At 37.6% G+C, this 26793-nt stretch overlaps 3 protein-coding genes across 5 annotated transcripts in view; 2 read left to right on the top strand and 1 right to left on the bottom strand.

The window, feature by feature from the left end:
- LOC111515458 (G-protein coupled receptor dmsr-1) overlaps nt 1-26793 on the top strand; it is a 380603-nt gene that overhangs the window by 156411 nt on the left and 197399 nt on the right. The gene's annotated exons all lie outside the window — the stretch shown is intronic.
- LOC111513442 (UDP-glucosyltransferase 2) lies at nt 225-24901 on the bottom strand. Of its 3 annotated transcripts, none has more exons than XM_023169653.2 (5): nt 24783-24901; nt 24396-24666; nt 17956-18753; nt 5255-5474; nt 225-524 (listed from the first exon to the last, which is right to left on the bottom strand). In XM_023169653.2, the coding sequence occupies exons 2-5, from the start codon at nt 24628-24630 to the stop codon at nt 242-244; spliced, it is 1536 nt and encodes a 511-aa protein (XP_023025421.2). In that variant the 5' UTR covers nt 24631-24666; nt 24783-24901; the 3' UTR covers nt 225-241. The 3 variants fall into 3 exon arrangements, 2 of the variants coding, with proteins under 2 accessions (XP_023025421.2, XP_023025419.2); XM_023169651.2 differs by having other exon boundaries at nt 24751-24898; XR_012466834.1 differs by having other exon boundaries at nt 386-524; nt 5178-5474; nt 24396-24898.
- On the top strand, nt 10457-16262 carry LOC141484840 (uncharacterized). The gene is made up of 2 exons (XM_074180347.1): nt 10457-12953; nt 16061-16262. The coding sequence occupies exons 1-2, from the start codon at nt 11337-11339 to the stop codon at nt 16091-16093; spliced, it is 1650 nt and encodes a 549-aa protein (XP_074036448.1). The 5' UTR covers nt 10457-11336; the 3' UTR covers nt 16094-16262.

Here is a 26793-nt window from a genome sequence, read left to right as displayed (position 1 = left end):
TTAAATCTATTAATGCTTGAGGATCCTTATGATGCGTACTTTACTGCTGTTGATGTATCATCTACTCATTTCCTCTAGATTTTTTAAAATATTTTTCACGTCATTATTAGACCTCCAAGAAGGAAATATTGAAGGCAGCACTATGATTCCTAGTTTTCATAGACATTATTATGTGAAGGTGAATTCTTAGTGGATGTCTGTTGAAGGAAAATAAGTTTCTTGACGACAAAAAACTAATTAACTATTTATTCTTCTTTGACTCACTGATATATTTTCTGCTCTTGTCAGAAATATATCGGATGACGAAAAAGACGAGTAGAAATAAAGCTATGGTAGTCAAACCAACAAATATCAAGATGTCAATCAGGTATAGCTGATACCATTTCAGATCTAGAGCTGCTGATTTGAGATGTGGAGCTCCAGCATACCGAATCACATATTCTAACCAAAATACTGCTTCATCAAGAGGTTTCATTGGTCGGTCGTGCATTATTTGTGATTGGAATTTGGCATTACGGCTATATCTGAAAAAAAATTATATTATTTCCTCAGATCAAATGTAGAAAGAAAATTTCACATAAAGTAAGTGGGTATACTTGAAGACTGGCTCAAAATGAATTATCTACAAGAACAATTCGTTCAAGCCTGTCTTAACTACACTGTAGGTTAACGGACTGACACCTATCAGAAAACAATTACCCCCCTGGATGTCACGAAGGGCGTTGGATTATATCCGGCAGGTTTCGTAGCAGGATTCTCCACGGAAGTTATTCTTTTCAATTATTGGAACACACTTGCAGACCGGTTTCGGTCTATTTGGCTAGTCAGTGCAAAGTAGTGTCTGTCATCAACATTGAGTCGATGTTTTTCACTAATTGAAAATCCAATTCCTTTCAGAGTATCATTCCTCGAACTAGGCTGAAGCGAATGATGAACAACGTGTTTGTCATCGCGCCACTTGTCCGTGAACGAGGTAACCAACCGCATATCCAAATTTGCCCAAATCCTGAAAGGTCCAATTTCTGTTCACTGCCTGAACCATTGTGCATGCTGTTTTCGGCGAGTGCATTGGCTTGGGATGTGGGAGTCGAGCAAATCGGTCATCGGATGCCTGCTTCCACGCAGCCCCGCTGGATACGGGAATGACAGAATCACTTGTGGTTCTGTTATTCCCTAACTGAATGGCATCCCAACGATGGCTTGATCTTAAGGTGTGTGTATCCGTGCCAAGAGGATGAATGACACTGAGCCTATCAGCTGTCTCTACGGAACCTTCGAGATACCGGGCGCCCTCTCGTCGTAGCATCGTCTTGTCACGGTAATGCGGGGCTCTATCGTGATTGACCTTCTTTCCCTAGCTACTCGTTCGACATTTATGGACAGACTAAACCTAAAAATTCTTTCTGACGCTGAGTCTATAGAGGAGATAGATGTCTTGCTTACGACTCCAACTGACCTCCCTGTAAACTTAAATCAGGAGCGAGTCTATAGAGAAGATGGATGTCGAGTTTACGACTTCAACTGACCTCCCTGTAAATTTAGTTCAGGAGCGAGTCTATAGAGGAGATGGATGTCGAGTTCACGACTCCAACTGATCTCCCTGTAAATTTAATTCAGGAGCGAGTCTTCAGAGGAGATGGATGTCACGTTTACGACTCCAACTGATACAACAAGAAAATTAGAAAGGCAATACAGGAGTCTTGGAGGAAGTTCTGTGAGAGTATCTCTGATTTACCTCTCAGCGCAAGAATTCACAAGATTCTCTCTAGAGAGCCGACTGCTGAAATTGGGTCGCTTAAACAACCCGATGGAACATTTACGACCTCTAGTAAAGGAACGTTAGAGCTTTTGATAGAAAACTACTTTCCTGGAAATCTGACTCTTGATAACAACAGACCACTCATCTTCGAGGGCGTTAAACGCCCAAAAAAGAACGACTGGGACGTTGCAAGAAAGGTTATTGTAGCACCGTCAGTTGAATGTGCCCTTCAAATCTCCCGGAGAGGATAGTATATTTCCAGCTCTTCTTCAAAACGGACTGGAAATAATTTTACCTTTTCTCACAAAATTGTATAGAGCTAGTCTGGCGTGGAACTATATGCCACCCAGTTGGCTGGCAGCAAGGGTGGCCGGAGAGACCCACACCCCAAATCGGTACGACCAATCAGCCTTACATCCTTCCTGCTGAAAGGACTTGAGAGGATACTGGATGGACATATCAGGAGGGTAGCATTATATGCATCCCCACTGAATAACCACCAGTATGCTTATCAAACCGGCAAATCCAAAGATTCAGCATTAAACAACCTCGTTGAGAAAATCTCCCAATCCCTTGACAACAAGGAGATTGTGGTTGCTGTATTTCTTGATATTGAAGGAGCATTTGACAATACCTAAATCTATAGGATCGTCTCTGGATAGAAAGGGTATAGAATCGACCATAACTGGCTGGATCTATGCCATGCTAGTAAACAGAACTGCAACTACGACTCTTTAAGGCGGGGCTATCAGGTTCAGAGTCACCAGGAGCTGCCCTCAAGGTGAGGTACTATCTCCCCTTCTGTGGTCGCTCCTGGTGGATAGTCTGCTTGATGCCCTTGACAGAAAAAAAGTTGTTCTGCAAGCTTATGCAGATGACCTTGTCATCCTGGCAAGGTCCACGTCGGAAAGGGTAGCTTGTAATATTCTCCAAAGCGCGTTGGACGTTGTTCACAGTTGGTGCCTGAGGGAGCAGATGTCTGTCAACCCCAGCAAAACTGTGTTAATCCCCTTTACCAAGAGAAGGACATTGGACGATCTAACGCCACTTACTCTCAAGGGTTTGGTCATTCCATTTGGAACGGAGGTGAAATATCTTGGCATTGTCCTTGATAAAAACTCATCTGGAACGCTCATTTGGAAAAAGTTTCACACAAAGCCAAACTGTCTCGATGGAAATGTCGAAGGAGTTGTGGTAAAACTTGGGGTTCAGGTCCCAAACAAATCCATCGGATTTATGTGATGATTGTAAGACCAATGATCATGTATGGTGGATTGTAAGACCAATGATCATGTATGGTGCAATTGCTTGGTGGCCTAAGGCTTTACAGAAAACGGCCCAAGCGAAGCTCTCTGGCTTACAGAGACAGGCTTGTCTGTCTATCAGTGGTGCCATAAGTACCACACCGTCAGTGGCCATGGAGATCCTTCTAGATCTACCTCCTCTCTACATTTTTCTAGAAAGAGAGGCTAGATGAACTGCATACAGACTTGTGCACATTGCCAATTGCACAAATCAATTCAATGCAGAGTGCAACAGACTGTTGGTTGACATTGGAAGTCACAGCATTCTGGAAATTACCTCTGACTTCATGCCTCCAAATGAGTAGAGAGACTGGATCCTGCGGGGGAAGGAAATATTATGAGCAGATAGTTGTTGGTTCACAGATGGATCAGGAAAACACCTGGTGCAGGAGTTTTCAGTCGCAGACCCAGGTCAGAGTTATCTACCTGCCTAGGAACTTATGCGACTGTATTTCAAGCGAAAATTTACGCTATTGAATTGTGTGCGGAGAGATTGGATGAATCCAACCTCACTCACAAGTCAATAAAAATATTCTCGCACAGTCAAGCGGTGTTGGAAGCTCTTGGCTCCCATCGAGCAACGTCTAAATTGATAGCAAATTGCCAAAAACGACTCTCCTCCATAGGAAGACTAAACAGATTGACTCTGGTCTGAATTCCTGGCCATATTGGCCTAGAAGGCAATGAAGCTGCTGACTCTCTTGCAAAGGAGGATGATGCAAGCACCTGGATGACAAGAAGAGTTATGGACTTCTGGCAGAATCTTCCAGGATTGCTCACTCCAAGGCGTTTATTCACCCTTCGAAGCTTAATTCTAAACAGTTGTTGGACTACAGTAGGGATGAACTACGATGTCTGACAGGCCTTCTTAGAGGTCACATGCAGAGACTTGAACTGTTGGAAGACAGTGTGTATCGCCTCTGTCTGGAAAATGATGAAACTGCAGAGCATATACTTTGTGTCTGCCCCACTGGGGATCGAATCAGGTTCTTTGAGTTCGGCAGATCCGTACTCTCACCATCTGACCTGAAAGACCACTCACCATACAAACTAATGGGCTTCGTTAAGAAGCTGGGATTATTTGGCCGAGTGTGAATAGGTGTGAGCCACAATAAACCCTTATGGGTTGCGGTATAGGGTAGAATAGACCCACTCACTTTAGACCTACCTACCTACCTACCTTCCTGTAAATTTAGTACAGAAGCTAGTCTACAGAGGAGATGAATATTGAGTATACGACTCCAACGGACCTCCCTATGAATTTAGTTCAGGAGCTAGTCTACATAGGAGATGGATGTCGAGTTTACGACTGGAAGTGACCTCCCTGTGAATTTATTTCAGGAGCGAGAGCTGCGGCGTTTACAGAATCGGACTCAGGTGGAGGAACAAATCCCCATGAGCAGTTTAGCGAACGTTTGTGCTCAAGTAGCGAAAAAGCCCTGCACGGTTGAATCTAAGGCAGGTATCAAGGTGATAATCTTGCAACTTGACTATCAATACAGGAGATGACTCTCTATAAGTGAATAGTATGCATTTGTTGCTGATGAAAATTCGAGTTCACGAGATATGACATTTGTGGCAAAGCAACCAGAAGATAAATTCTATTTGAAGCAATAATTTGCGTATCAAATTTTAAATTACTGTCAATGACTATACCAAGAAATTTAGTTACCGGCTTACTTTCATTCATGTGTTCACCTAGAATTACTTGTTCTATGTCCCACCTGATTGTTATCAGATTTGTTTCAGAAATATTTAGCGTTAGCTTATTCGAGTCACATCATTTTTTTATTTTTTCCATGGATCATGGAAAGAGACTCTTTTTACTTACAGAAAAGTTATTCACTATAATGAAAAGAGAAATGGAAATTTCTATGTTTTTAACGACTTTTATTTGTAACTATCGTTTCGTCCTATATGGACAGTTTCAAACTCATACATATAGTTTATTGTATAAGTTTGAAAATGTCAATGTATAAGTTCTAACTTATACGTACAGTTTATTGTATAAGTTTGAAAATGTCCGTATCCGACGAAACTGCAGTAACGTTAGTCACAAATAAAAGTGTTAAGAAACAGAAATTTTCATTTCTCTTTTCATTATGATTTCCTACCACGTAGTAACGGCTACATCCATCAATTCATTATTCACTATATTCACTGTACTTCAAAATGTTAGAGGGAGTCGTACTTTTTATTGTTCAGTATCTCTTCTAAAGCGATGCGAAAGGTATGTTCCGTCAGATCTTGTACATCCATTTTGACAGCTATACCGCTCCTTACAGCTCCTTCAATATTCTTGTTCTGGTCCCAATATGCTGGAAGCCCAAGAATAGGTACACCAAAATGAACAGCTTCCATACAACCCAAGAGGCCACCATGACTTATGAATGCAACCGTATTCGGATGTGCTGAAACATTATGGAAGAGACAAAAAATCAATTAATAAAAAATAATTACCGAAACTATAGTTCCGAAGGGAATAAGAGAATAATTCAATGACAGTTCATATTTTTTCCAATGATTATTAAGCACTTCTGTACGATACCAAATTGGAACTGTAAGAATGTTTGATAAATCTGCATCATTAGGTATTGATAATTGGATGGAAAGTAAAAGTATGACAACTAGGAAAAGGCAGAATGAACCTTACTAGGTCAGCGTACAGAAATGAATAGTGTAGAGCTTGTAATAACGAAGGAAGAAGAAGAACTTTATCCTACATTTATATATAGTCCGGTCAAATTAGACCAAAAAATAGGAGTAAAGCTACCTAAATTCCCACCAAGCTGAAAATCAGCAAGATTGTTCAAAATTTGATCAACAATGAAATTTGAAAGTTCCATCTTTCTTCTGTATGGAGAAAATTTTATTCAAGGTCGAAGGTCAAAAATTTTAGTTTTTCGCGATTTTCAGCAAAACGGTAAAATTTATCATAAAAATACTGAATACAATACTTGTAGATCATGAAGTTATCTACCAGAAATGTATTGATACTTTTTTCCTACGAGCCACCGTTTCTGAGATATAACGTTTCAAACAGTTGTAAAAGTTGTAATCGTCATAATATGCATGAGTACGCCACGTATATACATCTCTGTAGTTGTAATATATGTTGAAAAGTTTATCTACTTTTGCAAAGTGTCAAAATCATGTACTATTTGTACAGGCAATAAATGTTTGAAAAACAAAATTTAGTTCAATGTGCTGAAGTTTTTCAAAATAGTAAATCAACTCGACAAGAAATTATCTCTAACGACATTTGCTTTCTTCTTCCTATGTACGGAGCTCCTAAAAAAACTACCTGCTTAGATAAGCATAAATATGCATGTTTCGTTAAAAATACCAAAAGTAAAAAACAAGTACAATTACCTTGTCTTCCTCCAAATTCAGTTGCTGCTCATCAACATCTATTTCGGGAATATTACCAAGTTCAAAGTGTGGCTTGGTTAGCAACTAAACCCTACAGACTGGGGTTGGAAATTGGTCAACAATTCATTAGAACCAGTTCAAGCTTTACTTCCACCTGCGCCGGAAAAACTGCTGAACACAATTTTTTGCAACTGCAAAAAGGGTTGCAGTACTAAATGTGGTTGCAAAAAAGCCGAATTATTTTGTTCTTTGGAATGTACACATTGTCAAGGCCGGTCGTTCTCCAATATTGAATCACCAACAGTGGAGGATCCGTTTGATTCCAACGAGGCGACATGCGATAGATCGCTATTAACGCAGTCCCAACCAGCAAAGTTGTTTTATAATTCCATGGTGTTGCAACAGTTTTATTTTATTAGTATTTTATAATTACTTCCAAAATGCTATTTGATTATATTAGATGATCGGTGAACACAATACAGTTGTAGGCAATACAAGTGTTTTATAAATTTGTCATAGAAACGTTTATGGAATAAAATTAAAAAACCATTATAAAATAGTCAGAAAATTATCACAGAAATGTTTTTGCAACTAACTTATAAAACCTATTTTCCTATAAAAGTAAATTGTTATGTTGCAGTTTTATAACACTCTTCTGCGATATTTTTATGATAGTTATAAAACTGTTTCAAGCTTATTTTATAACTGTTTCCTGTAGCTTTAATGAAACTATTCTATCAGAATGTTTTCAGATACTATTTTATTTTCATTACCATATTGTCACTTCAATGATAATTTCCCAACTATTTTATAGTATGATATATTAACTACAATTCAAAAACACTAATATAACTGTTATAAAATCAAATTGCTTTTGCTAATATATTGCTGCCACCAAGAATAAAATGCAGCATTTAAGAACAACCAGCTGAAATCGATTCCTTATCACAGCTTTGAAAAATTCTTCAAAATTTTAGTTGTGTTTAGTAAGAATATTTTTATTTAGTTATTCAAACGGGGCACCATCAATATCGTGGTGGAAATTAGTTCTTCAGGAACTTCTAAATGTTTGATTTTTATTGAGTATTGGTACCCCATACGTAAATTCAATATTTTTAATTCATCTTTAATTTTAGACACTATGATAAGCATATATATGTGTATATATATGTTATACTTTCAATTTGATAATAATTCCATTGTGTGGATACTGTAGTGGATTTTTCTGTTTATATCCCGAATATATAAATGAAAATGAATAATAACTGAATGGCGGCCATTTTGAACATTTATTGGGGGGTATATAATAGTTTTAGAATCAGTTCGAGGTGCTTCAAATAGACGAAGAAATTACTTGGTGTTCCATAAAAAAAACTTTCTGGAAGCTTTGAGTCGCCCTGTATATTGGAAATACTGAGAAAACACTTTAAACTGTCCCACCTGACTTAGTGCTTCAATTTTTTTTGCGAAAAACAGGAAAAGGTTATTAAAATGGTTAAAACCCGTCGTTTAGCCTTCATAATCGATGAAAGAAACTTTTTAGCAACAACATCCCGACAGATAATATTTATACGAACTGTATGTGAGAAATCTTTTATTCATACAAGCACTTTTGTAGAAACCTACAGCTTTAAAAGTAGTCCGACTCTGCCGCAATACCATCACTCCCAGAACTAAGTGTATCTTAGCAGTTTTATAGGGGTAACATAGTAGCTAAAATACGTTAAAATGCTTGCTACTGATACCAATTTATTTTATAGAACGACGCCATTTTAAATGATAGCGATCCGGGATACTGAAATTATATGAGTTGAAAATATGAAATACAGCTGAAAAGTACATTATATTATTTAGAATGAAGTGAGTTGAGGTTGTGACTATTAATACGTTGTAAAAATTGATACGTCGACAGAGTGAATTTTTGTATAATTAATAATTGTAACGAAAACATTTATAAATGAGTGGCGCGCTTAAATTTTGCTAATAATGAGCTATATATTTGTCAATAAAATTTCATTTGCAGTAAAAATATCAATCTTCGTAATACAAACAATGTCTTTATAAGTTTTATGAGTGCAGAAGTGGAATTTTAAAATGGCTTCAACCTTTTTATTTGTTAGTTTTCAGTTGGTGACATATCAATTATATTTTCCTAGTGTCCAATACAAAATTACTTCTTGCGTCTTCAAGAAAACATTTTTAACACTTTTTTATTTTATTGTTATCGTTTTCGGCTGTATTATATTTTATAACGCCTACTTGGAACTGCTAAAAAACTCTTATAAAACTGTCTTCTGATTATTTTATAAGTATCGCCTAAATATGTTGTAAAAGTGCAAGTAAGGGAATTCTTTACAAAACTACTTTTTAAGAGTGTGAGACAAATTTTATAGTTACTGCCAAAATGTGTATAAAACTGTTTTATAGTGTTTGTAAAAGGCCTTACAAAATATTGATAATAACTATAATGTTTTATAAAATGGTGCCAATTTCCTATTTATATCAGTTTTATAAACACATTGAAAACTTTTTTGGGAGAAATGTTTATAATTTGTTTCTCCGAAACGTTTCCGCAACTATTATAAAATACGAAATTGCTAGTTGGGGTTTACATGTACTTAGGACGAAGATGTAGAAGAACAAGAAGAAGAACAAGACGAACAAGAATAAGAAGATTAAGAAGGAGAAGAATTTGGAAGTTACGACTCGAACGATTGAATTTCACTCCTTTTTTTCAACTCAAATTGCTTTCATCTTTCATCTCTGCTAATATCCATTATTTTACAATAGTTTCAAATTAAACACGATCACAACTGACCCGTGGAATAGGCCTACCAGGTAACTACGTTGAAATAACGCGCTAAGTACACTACCTCATAGATGGCGTGGAAACGTGTGCAAATTATGACTTATTACAACCTTCACAATTCTTTGAATCGTTTTATCTGAATGGTCTCATTTTTGGTTATGCTTGATCAAAGCAAAGCATTCGATCTGGTAAACTTCAAACTATTGCTGAGTAAACTATAATACATTGGGTTTGAATGCAGTTCTTTAGATTGGGTGAGAAGCTATCTTACAGGCAGGACTCAACGGGTTATACTGGATAATGATCAATTATGCTCATCTCTTCAGCAAACTTCTTTTGGTGTACCTCAAGGTAGCATTCTAGGTCCATTAGTATTCCCTCTTTTCATTTTTGACTCTCCTGCCACGTTATTCCAGTGCGACGTACATTTATATGCTGATGATTTTCAATTATATCTGTCAAGTCAATCTAATAATATTTACCATGCTATCACCAGGATGAACTTAGATTTAGAAAATACACTTCTATTTTCCAAAAATCATGGCCTTCGAATAAATCCAAATGAAACAGTAGCCCTATGTTTGGGATCTGACCTACAAAGAAATGAAGTTGAAACAAATTTCCATCTCTTTCTTGACAATGAACCGATTGACTGGGTGAATTCAGCAAAAAATTTAGGTGTATATATCGATAACACTCTCTCGTTCAACGAGCACGTTGAACAAATTTACAAAACTTGCTTTTTTCAACTGAAATCTTTATACAAGTTCAAGTTCCAGCTTTCACAAGAAACAAAACTGAAATTAGTTCAATCATTGATTTATCCACATATTGAGTATTGCTGCTCAGTGTATTACAACTTCTTGCCAGACTATGATAAACACAAACTTCAACGCATACAAAATGCGTGTATGAGATTTGTGTGCTGCATAAACTACCATGATCATGTAACTCCATATTTACTGAAATTAGATCAGCTGAATATTAAGTTTAGAATTCGTTATCTCATATCTGTATTCTTATACAAACTATTGGAAAACAAAACTCCTAATTACTTGTTCAGATTAATTAGTAAGCGATCTGATAATCATTTTATCAATTTAAGGAAAGATACATTTACCATTCCATATCATGTTACCACCAAATTTGAGGAATGTTTTTCTTACTTTGGACCGAAGTATCTAAATAATTTATTACCGTATATTCTGTTAAATCTGGAGGAAATTTACTGGCGATACGACTGTTCAAGGGAACAAAGGCAACTGCAATGACTCGCTATGTGATTCACCAGCATCGTCGATATCGAGTTGTATAACTAATAAGTGAATAATAGACAGTCTTGAAATAAACCAGGAACAGTGAGGATCGTGTATCATTTTTGAAAAGTTCATAAGTTTGTATTTATAAGTTTATAGAGCAGCGGTGGGATAGAACTCTCTTCTACCGAGTGCATAGTGTTCGTGGTTCATCAGTGATTTTGTGCTACTAATTAACGTATAAATTAGTCATACGGTTGTGTTATTTTTGTTCACCAGAGTGTGTGGAACTGTAAGTACACTACTTGAACTAATTTAGGCTCGTCTACGATGATTGTTGCCAAACTCTAAAGGTCTAATTAACGTATAAATTAGTCACCTGAGTGTGTGGAACTGTGAGTACAAAACTAAACTAACTAAGGCTAAGACTAAGATTGTTGCCAAAATCTTAAGGTCTAATTAACGTAACAATTAGCCGAACGTGTATATATTTGCAGTTCTTCGTGGTAGCGATAATCATAGCGTTAGGTATCGTTGTTATTAACTATATTATTTACTCGTTATTAGTGGGAAAGTTTTCAGTCAATGTATAGACTGAGTGTTATTTTTCCGAGTTTAATCATTAGTTCACATATTAGATTTACAATATATTGATTAGTGTTTAGTGGTTCTACGAAGGGTTTTCAGTCAACGTATAGACTGAGTGTTGATTTTTTGGATTGAATTAATTACTCACATATCAGGTATATTAATCATTGCAGACTAATTAAGGTATAAATTAGTCATAGTCTTTTTCTGCGTTGATATCTAGTATTGACGTTACTGGGTTTGAAGAAATGGGTCGATCAAGATCTGGTTCTCGGAGTTCAAGCGAAAGTTCTAGCGATGACGATGGCCGCAAACATAATGGAAACCGTCGTCTACAACGCAGTGACTCGCGTGTACGATCTGCAGTACACGTTGTAGATTCGACTGTTCGCTCCACTATTAGAAGCTCTACGCCACCACTCCCTCGCGATAATGTGCAACGGTTAGAATCACTGGTAGAAAGGCTCATCGAATATGAAGTTTCGTCAAGACCGAGCACCAGTAAGGTTTTTGTCAAACCAGAGTGTATCCCAGAATTCAAACCAGGAAACCCTAACCTGAGTTGTACCAAGTGGATCGAGAAGATAGAACAATTGGGAAGAGTGAATTGTTGGAACGAGCACACGAAAATATTCCACATGCAGAGCCGCCTAAGTGGATTAGCTCGAAAATGGTACGACAACTTGAGCTCGTACGAGTTGAGCTGGAATGAATGGAAAACTCTACTTCTGAAATCGTTTCCAGAGCACCAAGATTACGCGACGTCTCTTAGGAAACTCCTCAACCGACGGAAGTTGCCTTCGGAAGGATGGGAAGAGTACTATTTCGATAAGATGGATCTGATTAACGCTTGCGAAATCAAACCAAAACATGCAGTTTCGTGTCTTATTGATGGAATTAACAATCCAACAATCCAAGTTGGAGCGAGAGCTGGACGCTATGAAACACCTGATGCTCTCTACGCAGAATTTCTTTCGTCTCTTAACCAAGAGGCTGATTCTTCATACTCTCCTCACCCTACCTCAAATCCCGTACCGTCTAGGAAGCGACTCCAGTCAGATGACCGACGAAAAGCTAGAAGCCCGTTTAAGAAGTTCAGGAGTAACACGAAAGAACAGCGGTGTTACAATTGCAAACAACCTGGGCACTTCTCGAACAATTGTCCTAAACCTAAACTGGAGTGTTCCAAATGCAAGCGATTGGGTCACTTAGAGAAGGATTGCAGGCGACATTTCAAAATACAGATTGCGGAGTTCAAGAAACAATGTCACAACGACGAATACTTCTTCGACTGCAGAATAAACGGGATGCCGTCCAAGGCTTACGTCGACACTGGTTGTGGTGCTATGCTGATTAGAGAGGAACAAGCGCGCGAACTAAAACTAAAGATTAATGCCAGCTCTGTAACGATAACAGGGTACGGTGCATCAAAAGTTTCTGTTTTAGGGGAGACAGAGTTCACCATAGAATTAGACAATGCAGAGGCTAACGTAAAAGCTTTTGTAGTACCCAATGCAGCTCAAGAGGTGTCTGTTATGGTGGGTCAACCTTTCCTAAGCTTGCCACATGTTGTAATGATAGTGGCAGAGGGAAAAGTGCGAATACTCTCTTCGAGCGACGACATAAATGAGGTGCTTCAGTCAGCCCCGAGGAAAATACCATTATGGACCAAGGAGACCGTCGTCGTCCCACCTAAGACTACTGCAATGATCGCTGTTACGTCACGAAATGCCGTGAATGGAGAAGTCCACGTTCCGGGTGGCCTACGATCAGTGCCAAATCGAGAGCATTATATAGGAGAATGCATCACACAAGGCGAAGATGGCTTTGTGTCCCTCACGAACATCTCTCAACGAGAAATTGAGGTGAGTACGAAACATATTTTACTACGAAGTGTACAGTGTTTCGAAGATAAATCCTGTTTTGCAATTAATAATAATTCAGTGGTGATAAATGACCAAAAACTATTTAGACAAACCGATTTGATTTATAATGAAAATCTCACGTCAGAGCAGGCAAAACGTTTGCTTGATTTAATAAATAGGTTCAGATGTTGCTTTGCCCAACATACCGGGGAATTAGGAAAAACGGATCTACTCAAAATGTCCATACACCTCACCGACAACAAGCCAGTGGTCTATCGTCCATACCGGCTTTCGCATTCGGAGCGTGAACAGGTAAAGAAGATAGTGGACGATTTGTTGGAAAACGAAATAATTCGCGAATCGCAGTCACCATATTCTAGCCCTATATTGCTTGTTAAAAAGAAAAATGGTGAACATCGAATGTGTGTGGATTACAGAGCACTTAATTCGAAAACCGTCAAAGATAGGTTCCCTCTCCCACACACAGATGATTTCCTAGAAAAACTCAAGGGGTGTAAGTTCTTCACTAGCTTGGATTTAGCATCCGGCTATCATCAGATAGCTATAGAAGAGTCATCAGTGGAAAAAACTGCTTTCATAACACCTGATGGCCATTATGAGTACCTCAGGGTCCCCTTCGGCTTGTGCAATGCTCCAGCAGTATTTCAACGTACCGTCAATAAGGTTTTAGGAAATCTACGCTACGGCAATCTTATCGTTTACATGGACGATATACTGATTCCTTCCAACGATTTTGAATCGGGCCTCCTCAGTCTGGAGAAGATATTCGATGCCCTGAAATCCGCAAGATTAACATTGAGACTCGCTAAGTGCCAATTTTTCCTAGAAAAAGTTGAATACCTTGGACACGAAATTTGTCAAATGGGCGTTCAACCTGGAAGAAGAAAAATCGAAGCTGTGGAGAAGTATCCATGTCCCACGGACATCAAAACGGTAAGAAATTTTTAGGTTTGGCAGGATACTTCAGAAAATATATCCAAAACTTCGCAAGTATAGCCAGACCGTTAACCATGTTAACAAAAAAGGACGTAGTATTCTCTTGGGGATCAGATCAAATTAGAGCGTTCGAGACCCTTAAGGAAAAACTCATCACCAGACCATTACTGGCTATTTACGACCCAAAGCTAAGGACGGAAGTCCATACGGACGCATCGAAATGGGGGCTCGGAGGGATCCTTCTACAAGAACACGATGGGAAACTGCGACCAGTCATGTACTATTCCAGGCAGACAAGCAAGGAGGAACAACGGTATCACTCATATGAACTGGAAACCATTGCCGTTGTTAGCGTTCTGAAAAATTTCCGCATCTATTTGATAGGGATTACGTTCAAAATAGTTACAGATTGCAACGCCGTAAGAACGACATTCTGTAAAAGAGATCTTGTACCTAGAATTGGAAGATGGTGGCTGGCGATACAAGAGTACACATTTGAGATAGAATATCGTCCCGGATCAAGAATGTCACATGCCGATGCACTGAGTAGGAATCCAATAGGTCAAATTCATTATCAAAATTTCGGTGTTATCGTGAATGAAGTAAATATTACCAACGAAGACTGGGTATTACGCACAGATGATGGACGACAGATGCAAATATTTAATTGAAGTGTTGAACAAGCTGCCCGCAGACTACGAGGAACAACAAATTCACAAAGACTATTGTATCGAAAAAGTCGGTTGTATAGAAGTTACCCGATGGCAAGAAGTGGGTTGTACCAAGAGCTGCGAGACGGCAAGTTGTATTGCATTTCCATGACGGAGTGGGACACTTATCGTTCGAAAAGACCCTATCAGCGATATCCCAGTTATATTGGTTTCCTGGAATGAGAAGGTATGTCAAGAAATTCACAGACGCCTGTTTGCCATGCATATACAACAAGGAACCTGGGGGAAGACAGCCCGTATACCTGCATCCTATTGAAAAAGTGGCAGTACCATTCGATACGTTACACGTCGACCACTTAGGCCCTTTTGTAAAGTCGAAGAGAGGGAATCAATATCTCGTTGTGATAGTGGACTCCTTTACAAAATTCGTGTTCATGAAGGCTGTGCCATCCACCAAGACTCAACCACTCATATCGTTTTTGAAAAGTATAGTAGAGAACTTTGGAGTACCAAGAAGGATAATAAGCGACAGAGAAAGCTGTTTCACAAGCAAGGCATTTGAAAAGTACTGCCGAGAACTCAATATCAAACACGTCCTGAATGCTACCGCAACTCCCAGAGCAAATGGTCAGGTGGAACGATATAATAGAACGATTCTATCTTCACTTTCCACATCAACGGAAGATGAGGAAAGATGGGATATGAACGTCTCAAAAATAAAATGGGGACTGAATTCAACGAAGAATTCAGCGACGGGCAAGACGCCATACGAATTATTCTTCGGTTATAATCCGCGAGGAATAAAAAACGCGGTTCTAGACAACGAAATAGCTCTAGAACCCCAAGGAGATTGTAACTTAGACGAAACCAGAGCAAACGCAAAAGCTCGAATTGATAAGGGGCAACAATGCCAAAAGACAAAATTCGACGCGCGTCGTTCAGCTGGTAGGAACTTTAAAATTGGAGATCGAGTGCTGATCCGAACGATACGAACAAATAATAGTGGAAGAAGTAAGAAATTACTTCCCAAATATAGTGGGCCCTACGTTGTTGTTGAAGCATTGGACCCCGATCGATACGTAGTGAAAGACCCTGACGGATCTTCTCGATCGCAGAGAAAATATCACGGGGTTGTTTCACTTGATAAGATGAAGGCCTTCAATGTACAAGTCAGTGCAGATTCTGACGAGGAGAATCTGACAACGAATAAGCGCTTATTTACGGAGAGTGAGGGGACCTAGTTAACAACGTATGCTAACTGGGACTCCTCCTGGGTGAGCATGTCTGACGGATATGTTACATGCTGTTGTTGTTGTTATTATTTGTTTCCTTCACTTGTGTTGATGCATCAACCCTTTCTGTTTTACTAGTCATGTGGGGTTTACTTTCAGCTAAGCGAGTATCCAGAGCAGACCACCTATGTTGATTTAAATGTGCATTCGTGCCACCACTTATTACTAAATTGTTGTTATTTCTCAGGTGATTGGATCGCGAGGACGCGGACAAGTGTAGCGTGGCCGACTGTTAAATCTGGAGGAAATTTACTGGCGATACGACTGTTCAAGGGAACAAAGGCAACTGCAATGACTCGCTATGTGATTCACCAGCATCGTCGATATCGAGTTGTATAACTAATAAGTGAATAATAGACAGTCTTGAAATAAACCAGGAACAGTGAGGATCGTGTATCATTTTTGAAAAGTTCATAAGTTTGTATTTATAAGTTTATAATTCATTTGTCTATATATCAATTCAAAAAAACTTTGGAAATTCATTTCTTAGATGTTCAAAAATAATTGTAATCTTTTATATTATCTCCATAATAGTTTTTTAATATTATTTTTGTGTCTATTGTAACTATTACTTATAGTCTTGCTGTATTATTTTTATTTTTTTTTTCTTAATTATGGGACGGATGGAAGATAGCCTCCGGCTAACCGTTTTCCCTTTGTGTATAAAACTTGTTTTTGTACAATAAACGTTATTATTAAAAACGGTGGCTCATAGGAAAAAAAGTATTGATATTTTTTTGGTAATAATTCTATGGTCTACAATTTTTGTGTCAAAAAATGTTATGATAAAACTCACCGTTTTGCTGAAAATCGCGAAAAACTATTTTTGTTTTGACTTTTGACTGCGAATAATTTTTTTTCCATACAGAGGAAAGATGAGGAACTTTCAAATTTTATTTCCAGTCATATTTCAAACAATCTTACTGATTTTTAGTTTGATGGGAATTTAGGTAGATTCAAATGTATAAATTGACCGGACTAATAACAATTGAAAGAATAATTTGGGAGATATGGACTCTGGATGATATAAAGGGGAGCCAGATGGAAGATGATACTCTGAAACTAGTTCAAATTGACTCACTAACGAGATACAATCTTATTGGCAGCAAGTTTGCGTGTATGGAGCGGTTGTTAGGGAGTACTGAGTTCAATGGAACTTTTCCTTAGTGTCATTGTATTGCAAGTGAGAGAGCTCAGGGTAGAAACAGAAATACATGAATCAGTCTCACCAAAAGCAAACGTCCAACTTCACGTTAGTTGAACATTCAGGCATCAATGGAAATCTGAGACATGTTCGATAGAGGTACTACTGGGCATACTATCGGCATGAGGTAGAAAAGTTATGCAAGGCATGCGGCCATTCAAACCTAGAGATTACCAGCAATCAGATGAAGCTGATTAGGCTTGGTATGCTTTCGGTGAGTTTTCTGGATGGCTCATCGGTGTCCCATCAATGTCCTGAACGTCCCTGTTGTCGTAGAGGATCCACTTTCCATCTCATGTGACGATCCGATCCAAAAAGGATCCTTTTTGTTGCGCAAAAGCAAAGAAGAACAGACCTCAAAACGTGACAATGTATGTCGATCGTTCAAATCGGGGGGCATCCACTTTCCGAGCTATTTTACCTTTCCAACACGTTCCAAACCACCAAAAACCGCATATAAGCTGACGCTCAGTTCTTTCGTCATCCCACGCATCGTTTGTGATAGGCCAATCTACATCAGGGTCCTAAAATCCCCGTTACTTTGGTAGGTCGGCCACTTCTTGGCTCATCTCCGATCAGTATACACAGTAGAATGAATATTTTATTGAGATATGGGGCTACAGAAATACTTAGAGCGGACAAAACTTCTGAAAGAATTCAATACTATTTCTGTCAAATAAATACTACCATTATAATTATCTCTTGTAATTTGAGTACATTTGAAGCTAATGTTTTAATTTTTTGAAAAAACACCAGCGTTCGATGGCACCAAAAGGCAGTTTGTATCACAAATTTGGAAGGATGAAAAAATTTTTCAATTTTTTTTATCACTATTTGAAAGCTCTGTATGTGAATTTATTGGTAACTTGAATACTCACAAAGTACTTCTTGTTGAGGTAGCCACTTTTGGATCATAACATTACTGGATTTTTCGTCAAGGTCCGTCTCAAATTTCCATAGAACTTTCTGCTTGATTTTGGAGAAGACACTCAATATAGCTGTTTTTTTGGCGGGGTCCAAATCTGCTGCTTTCAGGTTTGACCCTAGAGAGAAAACGATCACACCTTCTGTGGCGTTATCCATAAACTGTTGAATATTTGCTGGTAAAGGTTCCAAAGGACCAATGTGGTGTCCTCCTATGTTTTTAACATTCGGTTGAAGAGGTTCAGGATCATGAATACTGGCATGTGACATGATCAACATCAAACTTGCGTTGTACAATATTGTTCTGAGGTCAGGAGCATTAGGAACTGTAGTTTTTAATAGATCGCTCTGATCTGGAATCAGCCTAAATTCTACAAATAACGTACATAATAAATTGAGGTAGCTATTTCTCAACCTCTCCCAGAAATTCATTCGCGAACTGTAGGCCGTTAAGAAATTAGGTATATATGATGGGAATGAAGGATTTGCTAACAGATGACTGTTGAAAACTGAAGTTGGTCCTGGAGCCATATATACTAACGGGCATTCGAAACGATGAGCAAATATGGCCATAGCTTCATTCCAAAAGTGTTCGACAATTACCAAATCGAATGTTTCGTTCGAGTTTAAAAGATTCTGAACATTTTCGTTCTTCAATACTACCTCTGTATACGTTCTACCCAAAGACAGCATGAATTCTAGTTGTTTCCAGGGGCTGAACTGTCCGAACGCTCTCAACTTAGCTATATACCCTGAAAAAGAAATTGAAGTTGAGTTGAAAATGTATGAATACAGGGTCTTTCACGACGAGCTTTCGTTAGGAATATATGGAGACCGATTCAAAATAAAAACTTGAAATTTTGTGGTAGTGGATTTTACAAAAAGGCCTTTTCGAATTCCGGTCCCTTTCCCTTATAGCGGAAGTTGAGGGCAATTTCCTTATTTCAAATAGAACACCCTGTATTATTTCTTGCAGATTCCCAAATCTGCAAGAAATTACTCTGTCTCTGCCCTTTGCGAAATTATAGAAGAATGTTTACATACATACTCTCCAACAAGCTGGGAAAACTTGTTAACTTTCCCTTATACTTTGTTCTCCATCCCACATGCCAAGGACTCCCGTAGATCTTCTCTCGCATCGCTTATAAAGAAAAACATCAATTAATTAATTAATTAATTAATTAATTCCAAGACCAATGTCATTCCATCTCAAATCGAATGCTTGTTTTGAGTAAAATAGCTGATGGTGACATTAGGTCAGCTATCAGAATTTTGAGCTCAAGTGATACATTGGTCGAATACGATGAATCCATACTTTCAGTTCTCCGATCAAAACACCCTCGATCAGATTCCTCCACACATTCTCTGGATTCGCAACTACAACACGATTTTTCAGAATTTCCGGTGTTCCAATTTTCAGAACATGAAGTATCGGAGGCAATTAAATCTTTTCGTTCTGGTTCTGCTGGTGGTTTGGATTCTTTTAGCCCTAGTCATATGCAAGACCTCATTAGTCACAGCTCTGGAAATTCAAGACAGAAACTTCTTTCTTCTGTTACAAAATTATGTAACTTCATTTTTACTGGTAGGGTTTCTCCAGAAATTTGTCCTATACTTTTTGGCGCTTCACTGTGTGCTCTTAGGAAAAAGGATGGAGGAGTAAGACCGATTGCCGTCGGTACCTTTTAACATCGATTGGTAGCTAAACTTAGTTGTATGAGGATTAAAGACGAAATAGGATCGATGTTACGTCCACTACAGTTTGGTTTCGGTACTGCAGGTGGATGTGAAGCTGTTGCTCATGCTACTCGTAGATATATTAATCTTCATCCAAATCCCGATTCAGAAATTTTCCTGAAAATAGACTTCAAAAATGCCTTCAACATGATTGATAGAAACATCATGCTTCGTAAGGTTGAAGATTCGTTTCCAGGATTATATCCCTTCTTGAGTCAGTGTTATGAATCAGCTTCCTATTTGAGTTTTGGTGAATATCTGATTCTGTCTGAGAGAGGTGTTCAACAAGGTGATCCCTTAGGACCTGCTCTTTTTTGTCTGACTATCAACGAACTCACTAGAAGCTTATCATCCGAATTTAATTGTTGGTATTTGGACGATGGCTCAATCGCTGGCGATGAAAACAGTGTTTCAAAGGATTTGGAAAAAATCATTGATTATTCAAAACATCTTCTACTTGAACTGAATTTTGAAAAATGCCAGTTGATTACTCTTTCAACTCCGAATAATATTTCCGAATCCATTTTGAAATTGGCTCCTGGCATAAGAATTTTGGAAAAGTCTAAATGGAGTCTTCTGGGTGCTCCTCTCTCTAAAGATTCACTTTCAGAACATCTTCGAGAAAAACGGGAATCACTCAAATTGCTGACCACCAGATTGAATGAACTTCCAAAACATGTTGCATTTTTTCTTTTGAAAAATTGTTTGACGATTCCAAAACTCATGTACGCCCTCAGATGTTCCCCCACTTGGTCAAGTCAGTTAGAGCTTGACGAATTTGATAATTTACTCCGCCACACGACGGAATATGTTACAAACAATCATTTCAATAATGATTCATGGCTCCAAGCAACTCTTCCTGTGAACCTTGGCGGATTAGGGCTACGTTCGGCTTCTTCCTTAGCTTTACCAGCGTTTCTGTCATCAGTCAATAGTGTTTCCGATCTTATCGATTCCATCCTTCCTTCCATATTTATCAATATCAAAGACGTTTTTTATTCTGAAGGTGAATCACTTTGGCATGCTGCAACTAATATTGCTCCTCCTACAGATAAAATGAAAATACAAAGTGTATGGTAGCGACCTCTTCTGAACATTATAACTGATAAACTTCTGGAATCTACAAGTGTATACGATAAGGCTCGTCTGAAAGCAGCAATGATCAAGGAATCGGGTGCTTGGCTGAATGCTTTACCTGTTGCATCTCTTGGAACACTATTAGACGATGAATCTTTCAAAATAGCAGTAGGACTTAGGATGGGTTCATCTATTTGTGTTTCTCATACTTGTGTTTGCGGTAGTATAGTTGATGAGAGAGGTACACATGGTTTAAGTTGCAGGAGAAGTGCAGGGCGTACATCTCAACATCACCAAGTGAACGACATATTGAAACGAGCTATGTTGTCAGCGGATGTTCCTGCAATTCTGGAACACTTAGGTACCAGTCGAGATGATGGTAAACGACCAAATGGTATGTCTCTCATACCATGGAAATACGGTAAACCTGTGGTATGGGACTTTACTTGTGTCGACACGGTCGCGGCTTCCCATCTAGCTGAAAGTTCCAAGTTTGCTGAAACTGCAGCATTATCTGGCGAGAAATTGAAAAGGAAAACATACCAAAATCTTGGAAATAACCATTTGTTCCATCCAGTAGCGGTTGAAACTTTTGGTGTTTATGGCCCGGAGTCTCTGTTATTCGTTCATGAACTCGGAAGGAGAATAGGCCAAACAACGAAAGATCTCCGTCCTACCTCTTTTTTGATAGGGAGAATTAGTATTGCTATTCAACGTGGCAATGCTGCTTCAGTACTTGGAACTATTCCTCCTTCACATAATTTTGATGAGATCATGCATTGCCCTAATTTCAGTACGGAACTGAAACCTCTTCGAAACAAGCCGAGATATGTGAATATTCATCAGTCTCCTATCAAGGTTAATTCACAAGTGATTGATCCACCTTCTTCTTTTTCAGTGCGGTCAGTGGACTCAGGTCATTCTTGCCCCCAAAGAATGAGTTGCAGTCCTCGTGAAACTGGTACCCTTTCAGTGGAAGAGCTTCTTGAAGCAAGAGCCGAATCGATCCCTCTACGAAACCCTTCTTCACTTGGAAGGATCGATCGCAGCTTGAGAAATGGTTCTTATGGAGATTCAGTGAAACATGTTCTTCCTTACGAATCAGTAGATAGTTGTCCTGAAAATCTAGAGAAGAAAATTGGATTGGATAATTTAGGAAACACTTGCTACATGAATAGCATTTTACAAGTGTTGTTCATGACGAAGAATTTCAAGAACGAAGTTTTAATGATGAACGAGAACGGGAATGTTTCCTACTTATTCATCAAACTCAAACAACTGTTCATGCAGCTGCAGTTTCGTAAGAAGGTATCATCTTTCCCTCCAACCGATTTCCTGGAGTCTTTGAAGTCCACTATATACTCGTTTGGACAACAAGAGGATTGTTCCGAATTCTTGGGGTTCTTGTTGAATACTCTTCGTGAGCAAAACAATAGCAAAATCAATACTCCTGACCGCTCTGGACTGAATGACTCCGTACAACCCATCTCGTCTTGTGTTCGTAAATCTTTTGCTGGAAAAATCCTCACTGGTTTACTTTGTGGTAAATGTTCAAGAAGTACCGAAAACTTATGTGAATTTCTGGAACTTCATCTAGCTGTTCCTAATACCACTAATAACCAGTCCGTGCAAAGCTTATTGTTAAATCATCTGAAAATAGAATTTTTAACAGGTGATGATCGACTGTATTGTCAAACATGCGCCAAACTAAGTGACTGTTATGAGGAAACAAGTATAGCTGAGGCTCCAGTCAATCTAATAATAACACTGATGATTTTCAAACAAGACTCAACCTCTGACGGAAGCAAGAAACTCTTTCGAAGGTTCGAAATAGATGAACATTTCAACCTAGCAGACCACTATTATAATATTCATGCAGTCATTGTTCACTGTGGTTCTGGCGTTGAATTTGGTCATTATTACGCCTTGGTCAAAGAAGAAACGGACTGGTTTAAGTTTGACGATAGTCGTGTCACGAAGTGTTCTGGTGATGCATTGAATTTATTGGAGCCTCTGGAGACACCCTACATTTTGTTTCATAAGAGAGAGGACATTGTTAGATCAAGATTTTCAGATGATGTGGTGCTGCAGGTTTTTCCGGGTTTTCCTGCAGCTGAAAAAGCAAATGCGCCTCTGGAATCAATGAAGTCGCCCCGGAGCGCCAATTAATTTTTATCGTTGTTTTTATTTTATTTTTATCGATGTTTTAATGAAATAATATGTCAATAAATCAATTCAAAAATTACATTTTCAAATTTCCAAGCACATTTTAGGCCCACTTTGTATAACAATGCCTATACCCAAATTTGTTAGTTTTCGAGATAATAATTTTTTTCTGAAAAATTCGACAGTTACAGCAGTGTTAACTCATAGACAGTAACAGTTGAAGATGTAAAATTTCACAGAATCACACCTTAGGCATCAAGTCATGAACAGGTCTATCGAATTTTCAAAAATAATTTACAGGGTGGTCGAAATTTCCACCTAAACATAACATCGAGAAAACTGATGAACACGATTTGTTCAAATGGAAACCATACACTATTCTATTATTTTGGAATACTAAGAAAAAAAAGATATCGAATTCATGAAGAATGTCCTATACCTGAAATTCACCCCTGGCAAGAAATATCCGATTTTGGGAAATATTTGAAATGTAAGTCATTCGAAGCAATACCAAACGAAGAAAGCTTTGAAAACAAATGAACTAATATTAACTCTGTGGTTGGTAAAAGGTAACTCAACATGAAAATGGATGGAATGAAATAAAATACTATCAGAGAGATGAATAACATTTTTGTTCATTGAAATCGAATGCAGTAATTTAATTTTGTTTATATTTTTTAAGGTTAGATTTTTTTTTATTTTAGAATTTAACTTAATTTCTTTGAATTCAAATAATATTGTGGTTCATTTCAACAGATGTTCAAAGACACTGCTGTTTTGTTCTGAACAAGAATATATTCTTTTTTTTTATACCATTTGTAGCTTTCTGTATGGAGTCAGGAATCAAATTATCGAAAGCTCTCAGAACCCTCCGTTCTGAGAGCACAAAAATTTGCTCATTTGCTCATTAAAAAACTCAAGTACTGTATAGTTTTGAAAGCCCCGTTGAAACTAGATGAACTTTGCATCGAGTTTAGTTAAAATAAATGATTCAGTACAGGTGTGCTTAAATTTAGATAAGTAGAAAAAGCAGGAGTGCGGAAAAATAGTGAAAATATAAAATACTTATTATGGGTTTGAAACTTGGTGTGTGGGTATAAAATTACAAAAGAAAATGTTTTTATCCTTTGATATTTTTGGATATTTTGAAGAATAATATCATTTTTCGATGTTTCTTTTTTTAAATGTCAATTTTGACAGGTTAAGGAAATCACGTGACCTATTTTGTAGACGCCATTTGACATCATTTCTTAAGCAAAATCTACTGCCAAAATCAAATTTCACATAAAACGATAAATAAAAAAGTTTCCCATTTGATGCGGACTTTATCGGTGACACTGTAATTAGTGAAGAGTATCAGACCAAAAATTTTAGTTTCAAATTAATTTCAACCATTTGTTTCTTTTTCACTCACCTGCCACAGGTTTCTTCATTTCTTCCACAGAAATGTCTCTCAAGTTTCTGATTGGTACTTTTTGAGGAAAGGAATTGATGAATGTTACTTCATGTCCTTTGTCTGCTAGTTCTTTCATCAAACGGAATCCAAGTGAAAAATGACTGTGGACGCAATATGGAAATACACCGAGAATCCTGGCTCCATGAATAACTGACAAAATTGAACACACAATTATGCTACGTATCACATACATTCTTCCTTCGGAATATAAACTCGAACTAAGGATTATCTGAAAGAATATTTATATATTGCTCACGAAAACCCGGGGTGGCTACTGATAACGTTGTCATTAATATGTATGTATAGAACTAACAAGAATGAAATATTCTTAATTTTTTGTCATACTCATATTTTAAAAATTCTCATAATTTCAGGTTCAGAATAAAGTAACGTTTTCAATAAATTGCCTGACAAAAAATTCTATCTGACGAACTCAGCCAAAGGAACTTTCTATTGTTTGTAGAAGAATATAAAAGAGAAAATACATTTTCTTGTTAATGTTTACATGAATATCCTTCACAAATAACAGCACTGCAATTATTTTACGTGTTGAAAAAGAGCCGTATCCAACTTATTATCTTTTTTTTTGAGATCATTGTTGCATTCGTTGTTACATTTGAAATTATGACTAATATTATTAGGTTGCCTCAAAAGTTTTACTCATTTTAACGGCATGTGTCTCTGTCGTTCCAAATCTTGATATAGTCCAGTCATTTGAGCTTTTATCTGCGGAAAAATTCCTACTGAGCTGAATTTTGGTATTCACCTTCATTATGGCGTTTTAATGAAGATGTCAAAAATCGACATTGATATCGTGCCGGCTAAAAATATTATAAGGGTCAAAAGACATGAAAATTAGTTTTTCGGGAATATCTCGCGACCTATGACTCGGAGGTCAATAAAAGTTGTTACAAAAATTATTCCTCATACGATTGTCTACAAAAAAGGGGCAAATTTTCAAAATGGTTTCCCCCGTAGGCATAATCCATGAACTGTAATAGAAGTTTTTTTTATTTTATGTTCAATAATTTTTATATGTACATTGAAAAATAGAGGAAAAAATTTGTATATAATTTTCTTTTATATTAATTTGTCGTCGATATCCTTAATTTCAACTTCATTGAAAGTTGCTGACAAAACATCAAGTGGACTTATTGCTTTATTTAAATCAACATCTTCATCATTTTCTTCACTAGTGGACTCTGCGTTTAGGCATGACTGACCACGACAATGTGCACAAACTTTAGAACATCTCAATACAATTTTTCTATATCCACATTTGCCGCCACAACCTCTTGTACAATTGTGAAAGATTGAGTTCAGTAGATCATCGGGTGCTGGTGGCGTTACAGTTGTTATTGGTTGTAATATATTATTTTTCAACTCCCAACTCCACTGTTCTGGATCAATTTCTTTTCCTAGCCAGGTTTGTATTTGATAATAGACTCGATGAATATGCTTTTGAGCTGCTGAAGAAGTGGGTGGTAATAATTGGAATTTCACAGCTGTGTGTAATAAACTCACTTCAGGCTCATTTATAAGAAACGAAATGAAACGACTTCGTAGAAAAACTTCCTCTATTCAGAATAACTCAAATTGATCTACCTTGTTTCGATTACATGATCGTCGTCGTAATCCTTCCCTATCTCAATGTTACATAATGTTTTAATAACATAAGATCGGCATACATCGAAAAGAGCTGTCCTGGCACGTATTAGGTGTTCTAATTAGAATATTGTTTATTTCTCAATTTGTTATTGTTCCACATTATTTGCTATACCAGTACATCTCCCCCCGATGACGAAAAAAAAAAATTTTGAACAATATTTTTTTTTTCATTCAATAAACAATTTTGTCCTATTTTTGTGTATTTCTACCAGCTTATTATCTATTCTAACTACAACATTTGGATCTTTATCTTCTACTATAATATAAGGACCTTTGAAGATAGGATCATACTTATTTGAAGATGTGTTCCTTACTAATATCTTATCACCTATCCTAACATTAACAGGATTAATTTTAATATCTAGTTTTTGTTTTCGTAACGATTTTGATACCATTAAATTATTTCTCGCGTCATTCCAAGCTGTTTGCAATCTAAATTTTAACTGAATTGGGTAATCATCGAAATTATATACAGGGTCGATTTGTGTAGCAATGCTCGATGGTACTCGACTCATTTTGCCGAAAACCAATTCGTATGGACTATACCGAGTTTCCGTATGCACTGTATTATTATATGCAAAACACCAATATGGTATCCATGAGCTCCAGGTGTCTGGATGCTCTGATGCATGTATGCGTAAATAATCACCTAGATTTTTATGTGTGTTTTCCAATGCTCCAATGGTTT

The sequence above is a fragment of the Leptinotarsa decemlineata genome, unplaced genomic scaffold (assembly GCF_025532065.1).
Source record: "Leptinotarsa decemlineata unplaced genomic scaffold, Ldec_3_MD MMD2_tig00026294_RagTag_RagTag, whole genome shotgun sequence".
In the NCBI taxonomy this organism is placed as follows: Eukaryota; Metazoa; Arthropoda; class Insecta; order Coleoptera; family Chrysomelidae; genus Leptinotarsa; species Leptinotarsa decemlineata.
The sequence above is the reverse complement of the archived record's forward strand: the minus strand, read 5'-3'. Positions and strand labels throughout refer to the sequence as shown.